The sequence below is a fragment of the Caretta caretta genome, chromosome 5 (assembly GCF_965140235.1).
Source record: "Caretta caretta isolate rCarCar2 chromosome 5, rCarCar1.hap1, whole genome shotgun sequence".
Taxonomy (NCBI): domain Eukaryota; kingdom Metazoa; phylum Chordata; order Testudines; family Cheloniidae; genus Caretta; species Caretta caretta.
Window position 1 is genome coordinate 74,338,954 of NC_134210.1, and position 20,785 is coordinate 74,359,738.

At 39.9% G+C, this 20,785-nt stretch overlaps 1 protein-coding gene and 2 long non-coding RNA genes across 3 annotated transcripts in view; 2 read left to right on the plus strand and 1 right to left on the minus strand.

The window, feature by feature from the left end:
* Positions 1-4,268: 4,268 nt before the first annotated feature.
* On the plus strand, positions 4,269-8,740 carry LOC142072160 (uncharacterized). Its single transcript, XR_012668498.1, has 2 exons — positions 4,269-5,309; positions 8,130-8,740. It is a non-coding gene; the product is annotated as an uncharacterized LOC142072160 (long non-coding RNA).
* Positions 8,741-10,191: 1,451 nt separating this feature from the next.
* Positions 10,192-20,308, minus strand: TMED7 (transmembrane p24 trafficking protein 7). The gene is made up of 4 exons (XM_048851333.2): positions 20,189-20,308; positions 19,778-20,004; positions 15,744-15,989; positions 10,192-13,280 (listed from the first exon to the last, which is right to left on the minus strand). Exons 2-4 carry the CDS (start codon positions 19,973-19,975, stop codon positions 13,044-13,046), a joined length of 681 nt encoding a protein of 226 aa, XP_048707290.1. The 5' UTR covers positions 19,976-20,004; positions 20,189-20,308; the 3' UTR covers positions 10,192-13,043.
* LOC142072159 (uncharacterized) overlaps positions 20,302-20,785 on the plus strand; it is a 29,270-nt gene continuing 28,786 nt past the window's right edge. Inside the window, exon 1 of the long non-coding RNA XR_012668497.1 lies at positions 20,302-20,413. This is a non-coding gene — a long non-coding RNA (uncharacterized LOC142072159). The remainder of the gene's footprint in view (positions 20,414-20,785) is intronic.

The following is a 20,785-nucleotide window of genomic DNA, read 5'->3' on the forward strand; positions in this document are numbered from 1 at the left end:
TAAGGCACCGCTGTGACCCACAAAACTCCCACTGGGCTGCGGCATAACCCCGTGGGCTCCTAAAGTCACTCAGCTCCTATGGTTTTGCCTCTGGGCGTGCACTCTGCAGCCCCACTTGAGGTGGCTGAGTACCTGTCTCCTGCCTGAGGACGAATACTGCTGCCTCACTTCAGATGTTCAGATGCCTATCTCCCGCTAAGCCCCAGAGCAATTCACAAACTGGGAAAGAGGCATTCAGCCCCTTAAGTCATATGGAGGGACCTAATCCAGTAGGCCACTTGCGAATATGCTATTAGATTGGACCCCTCATGGAAGCTTCACACAGAACAGCCAGGACTCATCCGCAGAGGAGGTTTTAATCTTGTGGCTCAAGTACTGGCCTAGAATGTAGGAGGCCCCTGGTTCAAGACCCCTTTTGCCAGCTGAAGAGGAATTTGAAAGGGCATGTGGCACTCTCAGATCAAGTTGAATAGTTAAATATTAATTGGGGCAGACAAAGAATGATTCTATAGCCTAGTGCTTAGGGTACTTACACAGGGAGTACCAGGCCGGATATTAGGAAAAACTTTTTCACTAGGAGGGTGGTGTAGCACTGGAATGCGTTACCTAGGGAGGTGGTGGAATCTCCTTCCTTAGAGGTTTTTAAGGTCAGGCTTGACAAAGCCCTGGCTGGGATGATTTGTTGGGAATTGATCCTGCTTTGAGTAGGGGGTTGGACTAGATGACCACCTGAGGTCCCTTCCAACCCTGGTATTCTATGATTTCCCCCCCATTGATGGATCTCTAGCAGACCAAGGGACTTATCTCAGAGAGAGGTGGGGCATCGGACACAGCTGTAGCATCAGCACCTTCCATGGGCTAATTTAGGCAGTTCTCTTCTTAGCATATTAGCTTTGTGGATTGTGTTCTTGGGTGCCTGCCTCTCCCTGTTCATTTTTTTTTTAACCTTATGCCCAAAGCAAGAATTTATGTAGTTACAGGTGAAAGCACTGGTGAACACAAGAGATCTAACAGCAGGGATAGGATAGGGGCATCACGTTCAGCTGTGGTTAGAGAGGGGAGAATGGGATGGGCAGAACTTATCCCCCCTCACGTCTCCAGGACATGCACAAACGCAGCTCAGGGCCCAATTCATAGTTGCCCTGAGCCTTGTGGCATCATTTTTACCAGGCCCAAGTGTGAGCACAGGGTTGGAGTGGCAACGTCTATGCACTGGGGTTCATCCACAGGGACAATGAAGAACTGGACCCCTGCAGGAGGTCTGGAGTGGGTTTAGCAGGTGACATGACTCATGCCTGTTTGCTCCAGGAGTCACAGACCTCTGTGGCTAGCTTGGTATCAGTGGGCAGGACAGTACAGTGGGGGACCTGAGAATGCAGGCCCCTGGATTGCCAGGGCTCTGGGCTGTTGGGTGGTTACAGTGTTGGGTGAGCAGGGGCTGTTTCAGCTGGAGTTTCCCTTGCAGCTTCTCCACCAGGGCCTGTAACTGGGCACTGACATCCTACAGGAGGGGTGAAAACTACTGGCGGACCTGCTCAGCAGCCTGGTCTAGGGAGTCCCACACCTCCTCAGCCTTCTCCATATTCACTGTTAGGCAAGCGTTCCTATACCCAAGCTTTGTGGCTCATAGTCTTATACTGGTGGGAGAGTGGCACTCTATGGGAAAGAAAGCATAGAAACAAATATAGTAAAAATATTAAATGAATCAAACAGTACCATGGTTTCTCCATGGATAGAAATGCCATGCTTGCATAATAAATAATAATAGAAGTAGGAATATACTACTGACTACTTGCCCTGGATGAGGATAGTGACTATGAAATGCTCAGGGAGATTAGAGGCTACATGAAACAGAAAACCCAATAATAATGGGGGATTTCAACTATCCCCATTATTTTCTGGGAACAAGTCACCTCTGGACAGGATGCAGAGAAAAAATTTCTAGACACCATGAATGACTGCTTCTTGGAGCAACTACTGGGATTCCCTCTGATATCTTTTCCACTCAGCTTATTTAGAATACTTTTTCCGGTTTGGGATCCAAAAAACTCAGACTGCACATTTAGTCACTCAGGTTCCTTTATTTGGCATAGAGCAAATCTCTACTGAGCTGAGCAGACTCATGCATAGGTGGTGGGTATGGGATATATCACACATGCAAAGTTACACAGCAAACCTCTTCCTTTATATGTATTTGCACATTGTATAGCTTTTACTACATATTGCATCACAAGTTTTTGGACGGGCATGGTAACTTTGCAGGAACTAATCTCTGGGCAGCATGCTCTGTCCATGCTCAATTTACGCTTTACCTCTTATCTACATTCCTATTTTGGCCATTGTGAGTAAATGGTGAACTGGATGTTCTCCCTTTTATCTTAGCTGGCTCAGACATTTGGTCTTTTTAGCCTACTGACCTATTTACTTACCTTATTTAGCACAAATAAGGTAGTTCTGTTTAGTTATGTTTTCAACCTAATCATCTGTTTACCTCCCTAATTCCATCCTCCAAGAAATGAGGCCTCCCTCCAAGTGCGAATTACACAGCCCAGCCTCAGCTACAGCAGCTAGTCCTGGAATCCTTTAGGAGAGAGGCAGTTCTTCATTTAGTCCGAAGTGGAACACAGGATCTGGTTCAAGAAGTGAATTATAGCTGAACTACTCAGTAATAGCGACTATAATGTAATTAATTTAGGGCTGTCAAGCAATAAAAAAATTAATTGTGATTAATCACACTGTTAAAAATAAATATAAAGTGAACGCTGTACACTTTGTATTCTGTGTTGTAATTGAAATCAATGTGTTTGAAAATGTGGAAAACATCCCAAAATATTTATATAAATGGTATTCTATTATTATAAATATTTGCACTGTAAAAAATAGTAATTTTCAATTCACTTAGTACAAGTACTTAGTGCAATCTCTTTATCATGAAAGTTGAACTTACAAATGTAGAATTATGTACAAAAAATAAAAGTATAAAACTTTAGAGCTTACAGATCCACTCAGTCCTACTTCTTGTTCAGCAAATGGCTCAGACAAAAGTTTGTTTACATTTGTAGGAGATAATGCTGCCCGCATCTTGTTTAAAATGTCACCTGAAAGTGAGAGCAGGCGTTCGCATGGCACCGTTGTAGCCGGTGTTGCAAGAAATTTACATGCCAGATGCGCTAAATATTCGTCTGTCCCTTCATGCCTCAACCACCATTCGAGGGGACATGCATCCATGCTGATGATGGGTTCTGCTCGATAACGCAGCGCAGACCAATACCTGTTCATTTTCATCATCTGAGTCAGATGTCACCAAGAGTTGATTTTCTTTTTTTGGTGGTTTGGGTTCTGTAGTTTTTGCATCAGAGTGTTGCTCTTTTAAGACTTCTGAAAGCATGTACCACACCTCATCCCTCTCAGGCCTGGTCTACACTGGGGGAGCGAGCTGAGTCTATCTAAATTATGCAACTTCAGCTAAGAAAATAGCGTAGCTGAAGTTGACACTACTTACTATGGTGTCTTCACTGCAGGGGGTTGACTGCTGACGCTCCCCCATTGACTCCGCCTACGCTTCTCACTCTGGTGGCATACCAGAGTTAATGGGAGAGCGCTCAGCAGTAGATTTATTGCGTCTTCACTACATGCGATAAATCGACCCCCGCTGGATCGATTGCTCCAGAGGTAAGTGTAGACATGCCCTCAGATTTTGAAAGGCACTTCAGATTCTTAAATCTTAAGTGCTGTAGCTATCTTTAAAAAGTACCACATTGGTACCTTCTTTGCGTTTTCTCAAATCTGCAGTGAAAGTGTTCTTAAAACAAACAACATGGTGGGTCATCATCCGAGACTGCTATAATATGAAATATATGGCAAAATGCGGGCAAAACACAGAGCAAGAGACACATGATTCTTCCCCAAGGAGTTTAGTCATAAATTTAATTAACACATTTTTTTAATGAGTGTCATCAGCATGGAAGCACATCCTCTGGGATGGTAGCCAAAGCATGAAGGGGATACGAATGTTTAGCATATCTGGCATGTAAATTTCTTGCAATGCCAGCTACAAAAGTGCCATGTGAACATCTGTTCTCACTTTCTGGTGACATTGTAAATAAGAAGTGGGCAGCATTATCTCCTGTAAATGTAATTGGCTGCACAAGAAATAGGACTGAGTGGATCTGTAGGCTCTAAAGTTTTACATTGTTTTGTTTTTTTGTGCAGTTATGTAACAAAAAAAAATCTACATTTTTAAGCTGCGCTTTCACAATAAAGAGATTGCATGGTACTTGTATGAGGTGAATTGAAAAATACTATATCATTTTTACAGTGCAAATATTCATAATAATATGAAGTGAGCATGTATACTTTGTATTCTTCGTTGTAATTGAAATAAGTACATTTGAAAATGTAGAAAAACATCCAAAATATTTAATAAATTTCAATTGGTATTCTACTGTTTAACAGTGTGATTAAAACAGCGATTAATCCCCATTTATTTTTTAAATAGAGGTTAATATTTTTGAGTTAATCGCGTGAGTTAACTGCTGTTAATCAACAGCCCTAAATTAAATTTAACATCTTTTGGGCGGCGGGGGGAATACCAAAGAAACACACCACAGTAGCATTTAACTTCAAAAAGGGAACGACACAAAAATGAGAAAGCTAGTTATGGGGAAATTAAAAGGAAAAGTCACAAGAGTGAAATGTCTGCATGGAAAATTTTTTAAAACACCATAATGGAGGCTCAAACTATATGAATAAATAAAAAAAAAAAAGAGGACCAAAAAGATACTACCATGGCTAAACAGAATAAAAATGGCAGGTAGACACAAAATGGCATCTTTTAAAAATTGGAAGTCAAATCTTACTGAGGAAAATAGAAAGGAACAAACTCTGGCAAGTCAAGTATAACTAGGCAGGCCAAAAAAGAATGTGAAGAGCAACTAGCTACAGACATAAAAACTAACAGCAAATATTTTTTAATTACAACAGAAGCAGGAAGCCTGCCAAACAATCAGTGGGGCCACCTTGGACGATCAAGGTGCAAAAAGAGCACTTAAGGAAGACAAGGCCACTGCAGACAAACTACATGAATTCTTTGCATCTGTCCTCACTGCACAGGATGAGGGGGAGATTCCCACACCTGAGCCATTCTTTTTAGGGGACACATCTGAGGAACTGTCCCAGACTGAGATGTGAATGGAGGAGTTTTGGAACAAATTGATAAATTAAACAGTAATAAGTCACTAGGACCAGATGATATTCACTCAAGAATTCCGAAGGAACTCAAATATGAAATTGCAGAACTACTAACTCTGGTATGTAACCTATCACTTAAATCAGATTCTGTGCCAGATAATGGGGGATAGCCAATGTGACACCTATTTAAAAAAAAAAAAAAAAAAAAAAGATTCCAAAGATGCTCCCAGCAATTACAGGCCAGTAAACCTAACTTCAGTATCAGGCAAATTTGTTGAAACTGTCATCAAGAACAGAATTACCAGACACACGATTTGTTGGGGAAGAGTCAACATGGTTTTGTAAAGGGAAATCATGCCTCACCAATCTATTAGAATTCTCTGAGGAGGTCAACAGCTATATGGACAAGGGTGATCCAATTGATAGTCTGATGTACTGTGATGTTGTGAAGGCCACGACTATAACATGGTTCAATAAAGAACCAGATAAGTTCATGGAGGATAGGGTCCATCAATGGCTATCAGCCAGGATGGGCAGGGATGGTGTCCCTAACCTCTGTTTGCCAGAAGCTGGGAATGGGCGACAGGGGATGGATCACTTGATGATTACCTGTTCTGTTCATTCCCTCTGGGGCACCTGGCATTGGCCACTGTCGGAAGACAAGATACTGGGCTAGACAGACCTTTGGTCTGACCTAGTATGGCCGTTCTTATGTATTGTACTTGGACTTCCAGAAAGCCTTTAACAAGATTCCTCACCAAGGCTCTTAAGCAAGTAAGAAGTTGTGGGATAAGAAGGAAGGTCTTCTCTTGGATCAGTAACTGGTTAAAAGATAGGAAACAAAGGGTAGGAATAAATGGTCAGTTTTCAGAATGGAGAGAGGTAAATAGCGTCCCCCAAGGATCTGTACTGGGATCGGTGCTGTTCAACATTTTCATAAATGATCTAGAAAAAGGAGTAAACAGTGAGGTGGCAATGTCTGCAGATGATACAAAATTACTCAAGATGGTTAAGTCCAAAGCGGACTGTAAAGAGTTACAAAGGAATGGGCACCAAATGGCAGGCTAAATTCAGTGTTGATAAATGCAAAGTAATGCAAAATGGAAAACAATCTTAACTATACATACAAAATGGCAGTGTCTAAATTAGTTGTTACCACTCAAGAACGACTGTGGAGTCATGCATAGTTCTCTGAAAACATCTGATCAACGTGCAGCAGAAGTAAAAAAGCTAACAATGTTAGGAACCATTAGGAAAGGGATAGCTAAGACAGAAAATATCATAACGCCACTATATAAATTCATGGTACACCCACACCTTGAATCTTGGATGCAGTTCTGGCCGCCCCAACTGAAAAAAAAAAAAGTTATACCAGAACTGGAAAAAGAAGGGCAACAACAGAACAGCTTCCATACGAGGAGAAATTAAAAAGATGGGGACTGTTAAACTTGGAAAAAAGACAATTAAGGGGAGGATCTGAGAGAGATCTATAAAATCATGAATGATGTGGAGAAAGTGAATAAGAAAGTGTTACTTACCCCCTTTATACAACACACAAACCAGGGTTTACCCAATGAAATTAATAGGCAACGGGTTTTAAAACAAACAAAGGCAGTACTTCTTCACACAACACACAGCCTGTGGAAGTTGTTCCCAGGGATGTTGTGAAGTCCAAAGGTATAACTGGGTTAAAAAAAGAATTAGACAAGTTCATGGAGGATGGGTTCATCAATGGCTATTAGCCATGGGGTTGCATCCATGGTCCGGGATGCAACCCCATGTTCTGAGTGTGCCTAAACCTCTGTCAGATGCTCTGACTGGATGACAGGGGTGGATCACTTGATAAATTGCCCTGTTCTGCTCACTCCCTCTGAAGCATCTGACACCAGTCACTGTTGAAAGACAGGATACTGGGCTACAAGAACCATAGGTTTGACCCAGTATAGCTATTCTTATGTTCAGGTTACACTGTGAAGAATACTATGATACAGAAAAGGAAGGTTACTCTTGGAAATAAGAGAAGTTCCATGATGACCTGAAAAATCTCCAATACCTTTAATAAAAAACAAGACTATAGACATCCCTGACTATTATAACAGTACATTCAAAGAATTATTAGTAAGAAGTTTATGTAGTGCTTCATGTAGTGTTTATGGCCAATGCTATTTTTTTTATTTATTCTACTGTAAAAGAAATGAGTTTAGGTATCATCCAGCTTTTAGACAGAGGTTTTGTTTTGGGTGTGCATGGATTTTTTTTTGAGTGAGAAGGAAAAGTGAATTACAAAGAACAATTTATTTTGGAGCAGGGCAGATAAAGCTGACAGGCTGAAAAAACCTTTTGTAATAAATTAAAGTGAGAATTCTCAAAAAATCTAATTTCCTCAGAATACTGGGAGACATTTGAAATGAAAATAAGCTCTGATTCCTGCCCCCTTTTCTTTGATTTCTCATGACAACTGGAATAAGGTGGTATGTTATCCCCAAACGATCTCTGGACTTAGTAGTTCAGCTTTTCACACAACAGAAATTCAATACCAAAGAAAATCAGCCCCTCCCAGATGGTGAAAGTGAGTCAAGAATAAATAGGACCTCCTTCTCTAAGTGAGCGCCACCTCAGAGAAGGAATTCAGCAGTCCTTGTTACTGAGCACTCTGAACTGGCCAATCCTAGCCAACCCTTCACTGGTTGCACTGGAATTTGCCAGCTATCACCTAGTGTCAAATCCCCCATTCCTAAGTAAACTGCTAGTTAAAAAAAGCTAGTTAACTGGTAGGCATAATGAAATAGTGAAGAGATGGCTACTACCCTGCTCTCTCCAAATTATCTAGGCAGTCTATCTCAGTTTCCTGATGGAGTTATAGCATCAGTTTGTTGGAAAGGATGCGATGAAGTCTAACAACCATCTGACTGATCACAGATACCATTTGTTACCTCCAGATGGGATTACTGCAATGCCTTGAACTGAAGCACTGGTTCTGAAAAGACTAACTGATGCAGGAAAAGAGCAGCTTCACAGTTTCAGCAGCAAATACCACCGAAGATATATTACTCATATATACTACTATTGTAATGACTCACTTATTCAACATCAGGTTAAATTTAATGTCTTGGTCCTTCAACAACCTCAACAGACAGGGACCAAAGGGCTACCTCACCCTACCACCAACTCTTCTCCTTAGATGATTCCATTGGTCCTATCTCAAAGCCAATACTTATGTATACAGGAAACAACTTTCTTGACAGCTGGGTTGAGTCTGCGGAATTCATTCCATGAACAAAGAATAACCACAAACCACCTCTTGAATCTTGTTTTTCCCTAAAAGCATTTCAACTAATTACTTGCTGGACAAAAATATGTAACAAACTCCTAAAGGGATATGGTGGCAATGAGCACAGTATAAAAACCAATACAGAATACTATATAGATGGGGAAGAGGAAGAAATGGAAGGGCATAAATTTTATTTATTTTTAAACACAATTCTGGAAGGTGTCCACATACCAAAGGGAATGGTAACATAAAATACCGAATAAAGTAGTTTTCAAAGTATTTTTGATTTGCTTCATTTACTAAATATTTATCTCGTCAGTTACTCTTCTCAGCAGCAGTCTGGTATAATAATCAGAACTCCACGTATTGTATAAGAAAAGCAAATTTGTAAGAATTCTGATCCTACAGCCTTAGGCACTTAGGCTATGTCTACTGTACACAACTTTAGCGACACAGCTGTGCCACTAAAAGAGCAGTATAGCCGCTGTTTGTCAGCAGGAGGGAGCTCTCCCGCCAACAAAAAAACTTTCACTCCCAATGAGCGGCAGTAGCTTTGTCAGCAGGAGAGCTCTGTTCACACTGGCACTTTTTGTCAGTAAAACTTTTGTTGTTTGGGGTGGGGTTTGTTTTTTCCCCACACTCCTGAACAACAAAACTTGTGTCGTTTAGGTTCCAGTGTAGAGAAAGCCTTAGACTCAGACACATAGGGCTGAAAGGACCTAAAGAGTCACCTAGTTAGTCCTTCTTTTCCCCATGGCTCCTCTGAGTAAGGATTACGTGTACCTAAGGAGTAAGGATAACCTAAGGAGTAAGGATTACGTGTACCCTGAACAGATGTTTATCTGGTTCTTAAAAACCACCAGCGATGGTGATTCACAACCTCCCTAGGTAACCTGTTCCAGTGTTTAACTGTCCTTATAGTTAATTAATAAAAAAAAATCTAACCTAAATCTCCCCCTTTCTGCAAACTAAGTCCTTTACTTCTTTTCCTACCCTTGAAGATGAACAACTGATCGCCATCCTCTTTATAACAACCTATTATATATTTTAAGACTGTTGTCCCCCCTCAGCCTTCTCTTCTCTAGACTAAATATGCCAAATTCTTTCCACCTTTCTTTGTGGGTCATTTTCTAAACAATTACCTCCCATTTCCTTATATAAGACACTCCTGTTAAAGCTTCCCAAAATGACACTTGTCTGTTTCGTAACAGTATCACATTGTTCTCATTCAATTTGTGACCCACTATAACCCCCAGATCCTATTTGATATGTACAGTTTAAATATATAACTAGATAATTACATTTAGATAACTATTCTATTCTCTAACAACCTCATACTTGTGGCAGTATCACAAAAAGGCCAGTCTCTTTGTAAGCCAAAACTACACCTTAAGCTCCACTCAATCCAATAGGTGCATGTTACAAAGCACTGGTGCAGTGCACTCATTATGATGCATTGCTTAACAAACAGAAAAACTTATTGCACTAACTCAAGTCTCTAAATGGCCTTAAAGTATAGCCTCATATGGAGTGCCTTGCAGTAATCCCATCTCAAATGTAAAGAAATGTGGATGATGAGCAATCAAGTGGCATCTAATGAATTAATGAATGGATAAGTACTTTAAAAAATACTTATTCTAAAATATAGGTTAAGGCTCAATCTCACTGGTTTTCCTTTGAGAAAACTCCTTTCCCATCCAGTCTCAAAATAAAAATCCATTCAGACCATGTTCATATATTAATTTTTATTTTCCCATACAATATTCACAGGGTCTGCCTTTTGTCTTATTCAAAACTAACAAATGTTTTCAAACTAAAACAGGAATTGACATTTCAGGCCACAAGAAGAGGTTCCATAAACAAACATCCAAAGAATAGTGAAAAACTGGTGTCTTTTGCAGTACATAATAAAACTGTATTTTATCAAACACTGGGTGATTTAGCTGACCATACACCTCTTATTTGAACCATGTCCTTAATATAAAAAGATGAAGCTTTAATTGTAACACACCTTAAAATGTTTTTTCACCCACTGTTGATTTGTTAGCATGTGTCTATTATACCCTATTCATTTTATTCAGTCACTTATTCTAAAAAATATATACAGCTATGTTTAAACATGTGGTTTTGTGCCATGTTTTTAGAACAGAAAAATAAAGGCTTTTTTTAAGCTATTGCTGCATAATGCAGCAACATACAGGAGGACTGGTTTGAATACCCAACTTCAATTTAACAGTCAATTCCACAAGACCTCTGCAGTGGGAGGTATACTGAGCTAAACAGTTCCACTTTACACATTCAAACAGGAAAAAATAAAAAGACACAAAAGAAACAGAGAGAGAGAGTATCTGTGACGATATAAACCAATATTTGGCCTATACCATTTAGCAATTTTGACAGTAACATAAAGCAACTGATGTAGGAAAAAAAAAAAACTTATTTCACATCTTTAAAACAAATGTTTTCATTGCAATTAAAGCTACTCATTAACTGATCTACTTACAAGTGATAGCTCAAGCTTCAGAAGATTACAATGGGACACTGCCAAAATCAAATCACATTTTCATCAAATTGTTATAATGGCAAAGGTGCAACACTTGCCTTAACTCCACCCATTTGTTTTATTATTGCATGTAATTAAGTTTGTAAGAATCCTGCAGAAGATCAGCTTGTTGCCACACAAGAATAAAGCAGCCAAGCACAATTGGGGAAGAGTAGCACATACAGGTGCAGGCTTGTGGCGTTCAGGAAAAGTCTGTGCTCTAGTTTATTTTTGAAAAGTTGTAACCAGCACTGGCATTGTTTTTACCCCTCTAAATAAAGGAAGTTGTAGGTGCTTTAAAAAAAATTCAGTACAAGGTATGAGAATATCAACTAGATTCCCTAAACTAAGATCCTGTTTTTCACCTACCAACCTCAGTGACCCCTAAAATAGGAATTAGCTCAAATTTTTCTTGCATGTCCCAGACTACAGGTAATTGATTTAATCACAGTAAGAATAAATCTAGAACCTCCTTTTACTACAACCACTGCATTTTAAACTGTTTTAAGTTGATGGCCCTGAGTTTTTTGTCATGTGCCCAAGTATGACTTTTTTTATTTTGTATATAAACAAACTTTAGTTTCTCCAGAGTTGGAAATGTCTGATCAACACTAGCAACAAATCAGAATTACAGTCCTTAAACTGTTAAGCTAGCACACAGTAAAAGTTAACAACCTCTTTTGAATTAAGAGGAAAATAGTGAAAAACCCTACATTTTCTTGTGTCTTTAGGTTAGTTGTTTCTCCTGTGCACGTGAGAATTGGTTAATTACCTTAGTCCTTCCAGACTAGTCTGTACTAGCTTTTAACCTTATTTTGAATACCTTAGTTCAAACAATTTATGTACGTTTGCCAACTTCCACATCCTAATAAAACAAAAAACTTTTCAGAGTACACAATACAGCATCTTTTAAAGACATGAGGAATGATAACAATGTGGACTACAAAGCTACCAAAAAAAGACACCCTGAAACTTTTGAAACATTGCAGGACCACTAGCAAACCAGAAGTGGCAGTTAGATGCACAAGGCAACAATGTATCACAACCATGGAGATACAATGCAGTATAAATAACAAACTGGACTTGATAATGATTTACTAGAAAGCTTTGTATGTGCCTCTCACAGATGGCATACAACTATGTCCAGTGTCAGTGCTGTGTTGCCTAACAAGCCAGTTTACCTCTGTTGTCCTAATTTTGAAGAGCCATAGCAGCATACATAACTACAGAGACTACACAACTTCAGTGACAAAGTTACAGGATTCTCCCTATCTTATTGCATTTTTTTTTTTTTAAAAAAAAAGCACACCTTGGAAATTTTGATTTTAATAGAGTATAGAAAATTGGTTTCCTGAGTAATCTCAGTTTACAGTTTGTTCAATTAAAAAAACTATTGTGAAACAGGAAATTCATTATATTTTAATATAGGAAGAATGTCTGTTTGTTTTTTTTAAACAAACTTGTTTAAATATAAAACTTAACAATTGTGAAAGGTGGAGACTTACCATTCTATCGAACCATATTTGTGCCATGATGTAGTGTTAATTTGCAACAGTTTTACAGCAAAGAAAGATATACTGATTGGATTTTTCAGAGCAAATCAAAACAATGCAGTTCAATGCTTTGTGACTACAGTTCATCACATTTGCTTTTGTTTTTCATCCAACACCTTCAGCCTGAAAAGCTAAAATATCATCAATTTTTCACATGTACCGTCTTCCATATCAACTATTTGGGGGTTTTTCAAAGCATACCACAGATTAATCAGTGAATAAAAATAATGGAAAAACAGATCACTGCTGGATGCTTAACACACACATAAAAAAACAGTAAGTTCTCAACTTTTCCAAATATTTCAAATAAAAAGGTGTCCCTTTCATAACTTTGACTACTTTTTGTAATTTTTAATGAATGGGAAGGGGTAAAAAGGTATTAAAAATGTTGCCCATCTTTAGTTCTTTTGTATCTACAATTAACTGGAGAACAGTAAGTTTACAGATGCACAGTGTACAGTGGATCTGAAGCATCATTTCACACTGGTTATGATCCAACACGGGTTGTGGTGGTTCTTTTATCGGAGAAGAAGCTTTTGAGGAGAAATACCTGCCCAATACTAACTACTAGAAGAATGATGGCTTCCCCTATTGACCAATAGGCTACTCTGGTGTTTAGATCCTCTGCTCTGCTGCGACCTTGTGCTTCTCTCAAGCGGAAGTGAGTCTGATAATCGATAACAGACTTCAAAGCTTCATGAATTGAAACACAAGCAGACTCCATCTAGACAAAAAAAAAATTTCTGAGTTAGAAAAGCATTGGAAGAATTCTCTTTGTGCTGTATCTGAGCATATATAGCCAGGACTTCTGTAATTTTAGATGCGAGTATATTTATTCTCTCAACTAATATGTTTTAAGCTCGGTCACATCTAACCCACATTAACCAATATACTAAATATTCCCCCCCAACCGCACAAATATATCATTAAAGTTGCCTCACATTTCCCATTATATGGCCTCATTTTCAGTTACTTAGAACTTGGCCAAACTAATTGTTCAGGCTGAAATGTTCTATGCCAAGTGTCTGCCTCAGGTTTTTTTTTGTTTTGTTTCAGCTAAAATGGGTCAGCCATTCCAGAGAACAAGATTAGGGAAACATACATTGTTTTGCCCATATTTTAAAAAAAATTATTTCAGTGGTTTGTTGAGAAACCCTCGAGCCTTTGAAGCAGGGACTTAAAATTCGATAGGGGCTACCTAGGTGTTAGGGATATGCCTTTTGCTATTCCTGTGAAAATCTGTCCAAGTTGGCCATGCACTTAGAAAAACCGCAATTCATACATGCTCAGATCCCTAAATTCTCTGAAGAGTCTGCCTGGGCTGAATAGGACTTCCCCTGTAGTTGCTCCTTCCGGCAAAGGGACATTATGGTGCAGGACAAGAACCCAGTGTTCTCAATGCTCCCACCGCGGGTGCCCAGGCAGCATGGAGGAAGCAACCACACTGGAATGCACAGGGATGAGGAGAAAGAGCACAGCAGCATTAGATGGGTCAGGAGGAGAGGGAGTTGCAGGAGCCAGAGAATATAAAAAAATAGAGAGGAAGGGTGGAGGACAGGAACCAGAAAGAGGCAGGGTAGATAGGAGCAGAAGGGGGACAGCGACAGACAACTCTTTAATTACTAGAGCAAACTCCCCTACAAAATCTGGAATTGAACTGAGGAGTCCTCAAGTTCCTACATTCATTTACTAACAGCAAATAATTGTGAAATGCATTGGAAGAGAAAGATCTTTGGGTCCACTCAGGCCAGTAGAAAGATAGCTAAGGGATGGTGTTTATATCCTTGGTTCCAAAGTACTGAAATGGTGAGCACACTCACCTAAATAGCAATTTTGGAGTGAGTTTGCTGCCAGTTGGCAGCACACAAGGTGTCTGTGGATAATGTACTGAACACAATTAAATGGGTTTGTGTTTAGGAGAAACGAAGTGAGGCTCACAGAAAGACATGTAGAAAACAAAAACAGAAATAAGACCTAAGGTTTAAGAATAAAATTTCACACAGTTGAAGCCTTTTTTGTGGGGAAGCAGTGTTCCTGTCCTACTGTACATAAATAAAAAAGCTAAACATCTATAACAATACGAACCAACTAGATGTGAAACATGCTTTATTTTCAATTTGTTTTGCTAGCCTTTTCTTTGCTTCTCATAATTTTGACTTATTGGACAGATATCTAACCTAAATATTAAGTTGGGCATTTACTAATTATCTTATTCAGTTTTACTTTCCTTAAAAAGAGGCATGAAATGTAAAAGCCTATTTTCACTTCTTTTTTTTTCCAATTACTTGATGTTTCTATAGAAAGGTAGAATTTAGAAACAACTGTTCAAAAAGTTCAAAGCACCAACACTTCAACTTTCAGACATGAGTGCAGTCACAGCACTGAAATGCAGCTTCCTTAGGAAAATATACTTGTCTGTGATATAAACAATTAAGAGAATTATTAGTCTCATCATATAAAGCTATTTTTAGTTAAACAGTTAGTATGGTCAAGGAAAAGCAGATTAGCTTTTAGTATAAAATCTCAATATTTTGCCATGATGGTATAAAAAGATGACTTGCCATTATTAAAATATTGTGAATTCAGATATATTTACTCTGTAACCTTTCAAGTGCATTTTATTCATCCACTATACATTTCTTTCCTGCAATCCCATTCATCTCCACAAATCATGCTGAGACTGGGACCTTTTGTGGCTACAGACAGATGCATGTATCATTGTTGACAAAACAGCTGATTGTACAAAATTCACTATGTCTGCTGTTGAATTCCTTCCTGAACCTGCGACATAGTATTCCTCCAACATCTTCTCATCCTAATCATTTCCTTAAACAATGTCCTGTTGTGAGGGGCTTTGCTCTTTGCTAACTGGGATGTAAATCCCTAAAATCTTAGTTCTACTTCTGTGATTAATGACTGCTACTCCAGTTTGCACAAGCTCAGTTTTACATCCAAACTTTAAGTAGACAAAAGTTCATTGTTAACAACATTAAGTCTTTGATTTAATAGAGCTCCCTAGTTAACTCGGGCTGGGATTTTCAAAGAAGTCTGAGGAAGTTAAATGTCCAATTTTATTGGCTTTCAATGCAATATAGGTACCTACACCCCTTAGGCGCCTTTGAAAATCCAAGCCTCATCTGCTCCATTTTTTATTTGGCTATCAAGTCACTTTAAATCAGCCCTTTACCTGGGTAAGTGCAGTGACTCTGTTCTCACTAGGAAACAGAGGTGGATCTTCTCCAACCTGGAAGTCGAAGTACACAGTTTTGTGCGTGAAAGTAGAAAATTCATTGCTGAAGCAGAATTTGTATGTTCCATTCCTAGATGCAGTGAAGGTAAAGCTATCATATTGTTTTTTCATCTCTTTGTACAACACATTGCCATCAGGATCTTCCAGTCGACAATCAACATCATAATGCCCTCCAGTGATCACCTGTGGAGTGTGAAAGATTATTGGCACTTTAACAGAGTAGAAAGGTATTCCTAGTACCACAGTTATCTAAGCATCTCTACAAGTCATTCGATCTGACTTATTTAATTTAATTAATTCACTAAACCAAGAATAGAGAAGATACAGAGAGCTGTAATAAACTGAGTTCACCAGTCAAGTTGTTCAATTCAAGAGTATCAATTTATATTAGCCTACAGCAATGAACTTGGGTTTTACACACTAACAGAACAAGAATAACTCAGAATAAAATATTGTACATCCATTCAGTTGTAGAAGATTGGTATGTTTTCTTCAAACATTAATTCATACAAATACATGAGAGAAAGTTTCATTTCAATTCAATTAAGTTATTTTACTTAAGTTTCTCAGATATTTCTGTGACAGGTACAGTACAAGAACCTGACAAGGAGACAATAAAATTAAAGTAATACTGTGTTAGGACAGTAAGATTTACTGTATTTTAGGCCCACTTTTCAAGTCCAGAAAAAAACAATATGGTATTAAAGGTTTCAGAGTAGCAGTTGTGTTAGTCTGTATTCGCAAAAAGAAAAGGAGTACTCGTCTTTAAGGTGTCACAAGTACTCCTTTTCTTTTTACAGTATTAAACAGGCTGGAGCTGTTCCGGCAGGTTGGAATTGCCAGAATGCAACAATGTCCCAGCTACTCCTGCTTCTGACATGACAGGAAGGGTGTTACACACAGACAGCCTGTTACGCCAGCTTTCTTCCTGCTTTGTGCTGCAGAGTGGCATAAGAATGGAACTGGATATGGCCCCTTGCTTTTACAAACCTTTATCAGCATAGTTTTGAAAGTGAGAGAAAAGCATACTAGGTTTAAATAAAAAAAGATGTATCCTTATGATACAGATACTATGCATTTAAGAATTCTTTATAGGTTTTATAGACAGAGTCTTCATAGTAAACCTAGTTTCTAAATTTCACTGGAAACAAGTCAGATAGGTTTGATTTCAGCACAACTTTATAGATAACTTTGTTGCAGTAGCATTTAGGGATTTTGCTGCAGACTTAGGAATTCTATTGCCTCCCTCGAACAGAGTTTGTGTCTTCTCCCAACACTGAATGAAGTTAGCCAAAGCTTGTAAGTGTCCCAAACCCTCATGTGATGAAGTAAAAATATATAAAACTAAATATTTTCACAACACCTGAAATCACACTGACAAACCTATAGACAATGTAAAAGAAAGCCTTTGGCAAATTTAGAAAACACTGATTTATATCTGGATAAACAATGAGGTACAAATTTAAATATGAGCAAGCATTTTACCCCCTTTTAATATGAACATTTTGAGTACATCCATAGACACTAACTGAAATAAAAACAAGCTCATCTGACTAGCAATGTCAATAACAGATTGTTCAAAAGCCTACGACTGGAGAAGATAGAAACACCACAAATTTTAAAAAAAGATTAAACAAAGCACTAGAAAACAACAATCCTGCAGAGGACAGATTAGCCCCAACAGGTTTTATCTCCAACTTCCACAATTCAGATAGAAATGGGCGCATCAGTTTGAAAGGTTTGTCCCAAAGATATTACATTTAGACATAAATTAAAGAAAAATGTTTTAGGACAGACTTCTACCCATACAAATTAAAATAGCTCAGATAGCGGAAAGAAGCCCAGTTTTTGTGGAAAACTCTTCTGAACAAAATACAGATGACTGAAATATTTGGGTATCTGTAATCAAAGAAATCTTTTAGCCTCAGAAATTGCATGTTAGATCAGCAATCTTTAATTACAAGTGGGAGATTCAATTACTACCAAAGAGCTACAATTAATTTGGCTACGTATCGGATGATTAGGACTTGTTTTAATGCTAGATTTGAAAGACAAAACTGATAGAAATAGAAAACCACCAGAGTGATTTTTCTATGGGTGCAGAAGAAGCTGAAAGATATTTGGGGCAGAATTCACTGATGCAAAATTCCTCCAAAAAGCACGGGCACATGTTAAACACTGAAAAGCAACTACATTAATTCATTATTTATGATGTATTCTATTTAGTCTTGGCAGAATTTGCTTTTTTATATATAATTTTGATGGATAATATCAATGTTTATTTTTAAGCAGTTTTTTCTATTTTTATTGATTTAAACTTTCATCCTTTTTGAAAATTATGTGGATGACAGCAGACCATGTGTTAAAAAAAGTTAAAGCTGTGTGAATGCTACATAATTTTGTTTAGTTTCAACTTTGTGAACACTAGAGCTGGCTGTTTCATCAGAGCTGTAAATATGTGCATTGTGCAGCATGTATTACAACATGTTTTATACACATTGAGGTGGGACTCAAATTCTCAAGCAGCATTTTTCTTACTTTCCTTATCTGTAAATTTCTATTATCAACAGAAGTATTTTGTCAGTTTGTACATGTATGGTGAAATACACATCTACAGATAAAGACATAATTCTTCCAATGTCAAGTATATTAAGCGTAGCAATCTAATTGCAAAATTTACCTTCTCCAACAAGTCTCAAAACACAAGATAAAACAAGAAAGTTAAGTGCCTTTCACAAATGAAAATGTTGTACAGTTAACAGTGATTCACTTATTAGGCTGGCAAACAGTCTTCACCAATTAAATGAATAAGGCTCCAAGTAGTACAATCCCTAAGAAGCTCAAAGAATATCCTGTTTCAGAGTAGCAGCCATGTTGTAGCTCATGAAAGCTTATGCCCAAATAAATTTGTTAGTCTCTAAGGTGCCACAAATACTCCCTTTCTTTTTAAGGAATATCCTGTTATAGCAACATCATTTTGGCAAATTGCCCATTTTACAAGGCTGATGTGAGTTTCACAGATACACACAGGTGATGTATGCATAAATACATATAATAGATCAATTTTGGGAAGTTTTCCAAGAAGCTTACAACACACACATGCTTTTACTGTAGATCAAGAACATAGCACTTTTACATCTTTGCCTCCCACATAACAATTGCACAGCCTTGCATGCATTTTATTGGGCAATAATATTCCAGGATCACAACTGGTTAATATTTAATCATTCAAAACCTAATACTGAAGTAGGATTTAGGGTTTGAACTCAATCACAATGAAATTCAGGGACAGTCTTGTTTAGTTCACATGGGTTAGAAATATCAATCAGCTGCAAACCAGATAATCACACAGTGAAAGGGAAGACAGGGAAAGTGAGGGTGAGCCCAACAGGTGTGTGGTGAAGAGTGGTGTGGGTTATCTTAGTAGAACAGCTGGCTTTACACAGAAATGGGATACTAGTTGGCTGGTTGTGTGAGTGAGGTAGTGTTGGCAAACAGGCATATATTAAGCTGATTTAAGGATAGTTTTATCTGGAATAGTAAGGTGCACCTGGTGCCCTATAAGATCACTTTATAAGAGCATTACTTATTGCTAAACTAGAATTATGAAGCAATGCTGGTTGGTGAGAGTGTATTGGGGGGCTGTTTTAAGTATCTCTAACTGGCTAGAGGAAACAGAACACATACCCAAAACTCCAGGGGGCACCTGATCCCCTGTGCAAACTGCTCATGGAAACACGATCAAGCTGGGGGTACCTCTAATTTGGTGAGGTGTGGGTACAGGTGCCTCAGGCCTAAGACAAGACGTGGGCTTGACCCAAGCCAGGTGTCTGACTCAGGATGCAAGGAGTGCATGAGGGCGTTGTGTATAGGGTGCCCTGCACGATCCCCCATGGAAGCACCGCTTGGCGCTGCTTGGGCGCGGCCTGGGCGGTGCGCTGCCCGGGGGAGCCCCCGGGACGGGTTGTTACCTGGAACTCCAGGGTGCACTTGGTGCCCTGCGCGATCTCCTCGTAGAAGCACTGCTTGGCGTTGTCAGGCAGCTCGAAGGTGATCTCGGAGGCCCGCACAGCGCCCCCCAGGCACAGCAGCAGCAGCACCAGCCCCCGCAACCCCGAGATCGCGGACCAGGCCGCGGCACCAGGGCCCAGCAAGCCCCGCAGCAGCATCTCCCCAGTGGCGCGGGGAGGGGCAGCAGCTAAAGGAGTAAAGAAGGAGAATGAGTCGGAGCAGGTCCGGGAGCGGCTGCTCGCTCGAGCAGCGGAGGCCGCGGGGGAGCAGGCCGAGCGCACAGCCCGTCACCGTGACCAGGGGCAGGGGCCCGCGAGCTACACTGCGCCACGGGGGGGAGGGCGCAGCGGGCGCAGAGCGGGGGAACTCACTGCGAGAGGCCCGGATGTAGTAGACGGCGGCAGCCGGTGTCTATGCGGCGTGGCGAAGGGAACGAACGATCCGGGAACCCGGAAGTAGCTACGCCGGTCACGCGCCCCTGAACCGGAAGTGCTTCTCATGGTTTTGTCGACGTGGTGGTTGGGGAGGCGAGGGCGCGGCGGCGGCCGAGGACAGTGGGGCGGGGCGGCAGAAAGGACAATGGCGGCGGGGGAAAGGTGAGGCGGGCGCGACGACCCGCAGCCGCGGCAAGGTGTCTGGGCCCCGGGGCGGGGTGCTGGCAGCAGCTCTGGTGGTAACGTGCGGAGCTGTGTCCTGAAGCGCTGGTCCCGCTGCCCCCGCAGTTCAGCCTGTGCCCCAACCGCGCCTGCAGCTTGTTTTCGCTTCCGTCCCAGTCACAGCAGATCGCATGGCAATTGCACGGTGTAAATGCCGCCTGGTCACTAATCAGGACTTTAAATTCACTACTATGAGCCTGTTCTCCTCCAGCTATCTCGGTCTGCGGCCGGCATCGTCTTTCATTCAAATTGCTCCCCTGTCACTTCGGCGTCAGGTGAAACAGTGAAGGATAACAAGACCAGAAGGAAAGA

Coding starts and splice junctions, on each gene's coding strand:
- TMED7 (XM_048851333.2), bottom strand. CDS start 19,975: ATGCTGCTGCGGGGCTTGCTGGGCCCTGGTGCCGCGGCCTGGTCCGCG. Junction 15,990..19,777: donor AGTGCACCCTGGAGTTCCAG/GTAACAACCCGT, acceptor CACACTCCACAG/GTGATCACTGGAGGGCATTA. Junction 13,281..15,743: donor GAGTCACTGCACTTACCCAG/GTAAAGGGCTGA, acceptor TTTTTTGTCTAG/ATGGAGTCTGCTTGTGTTTC.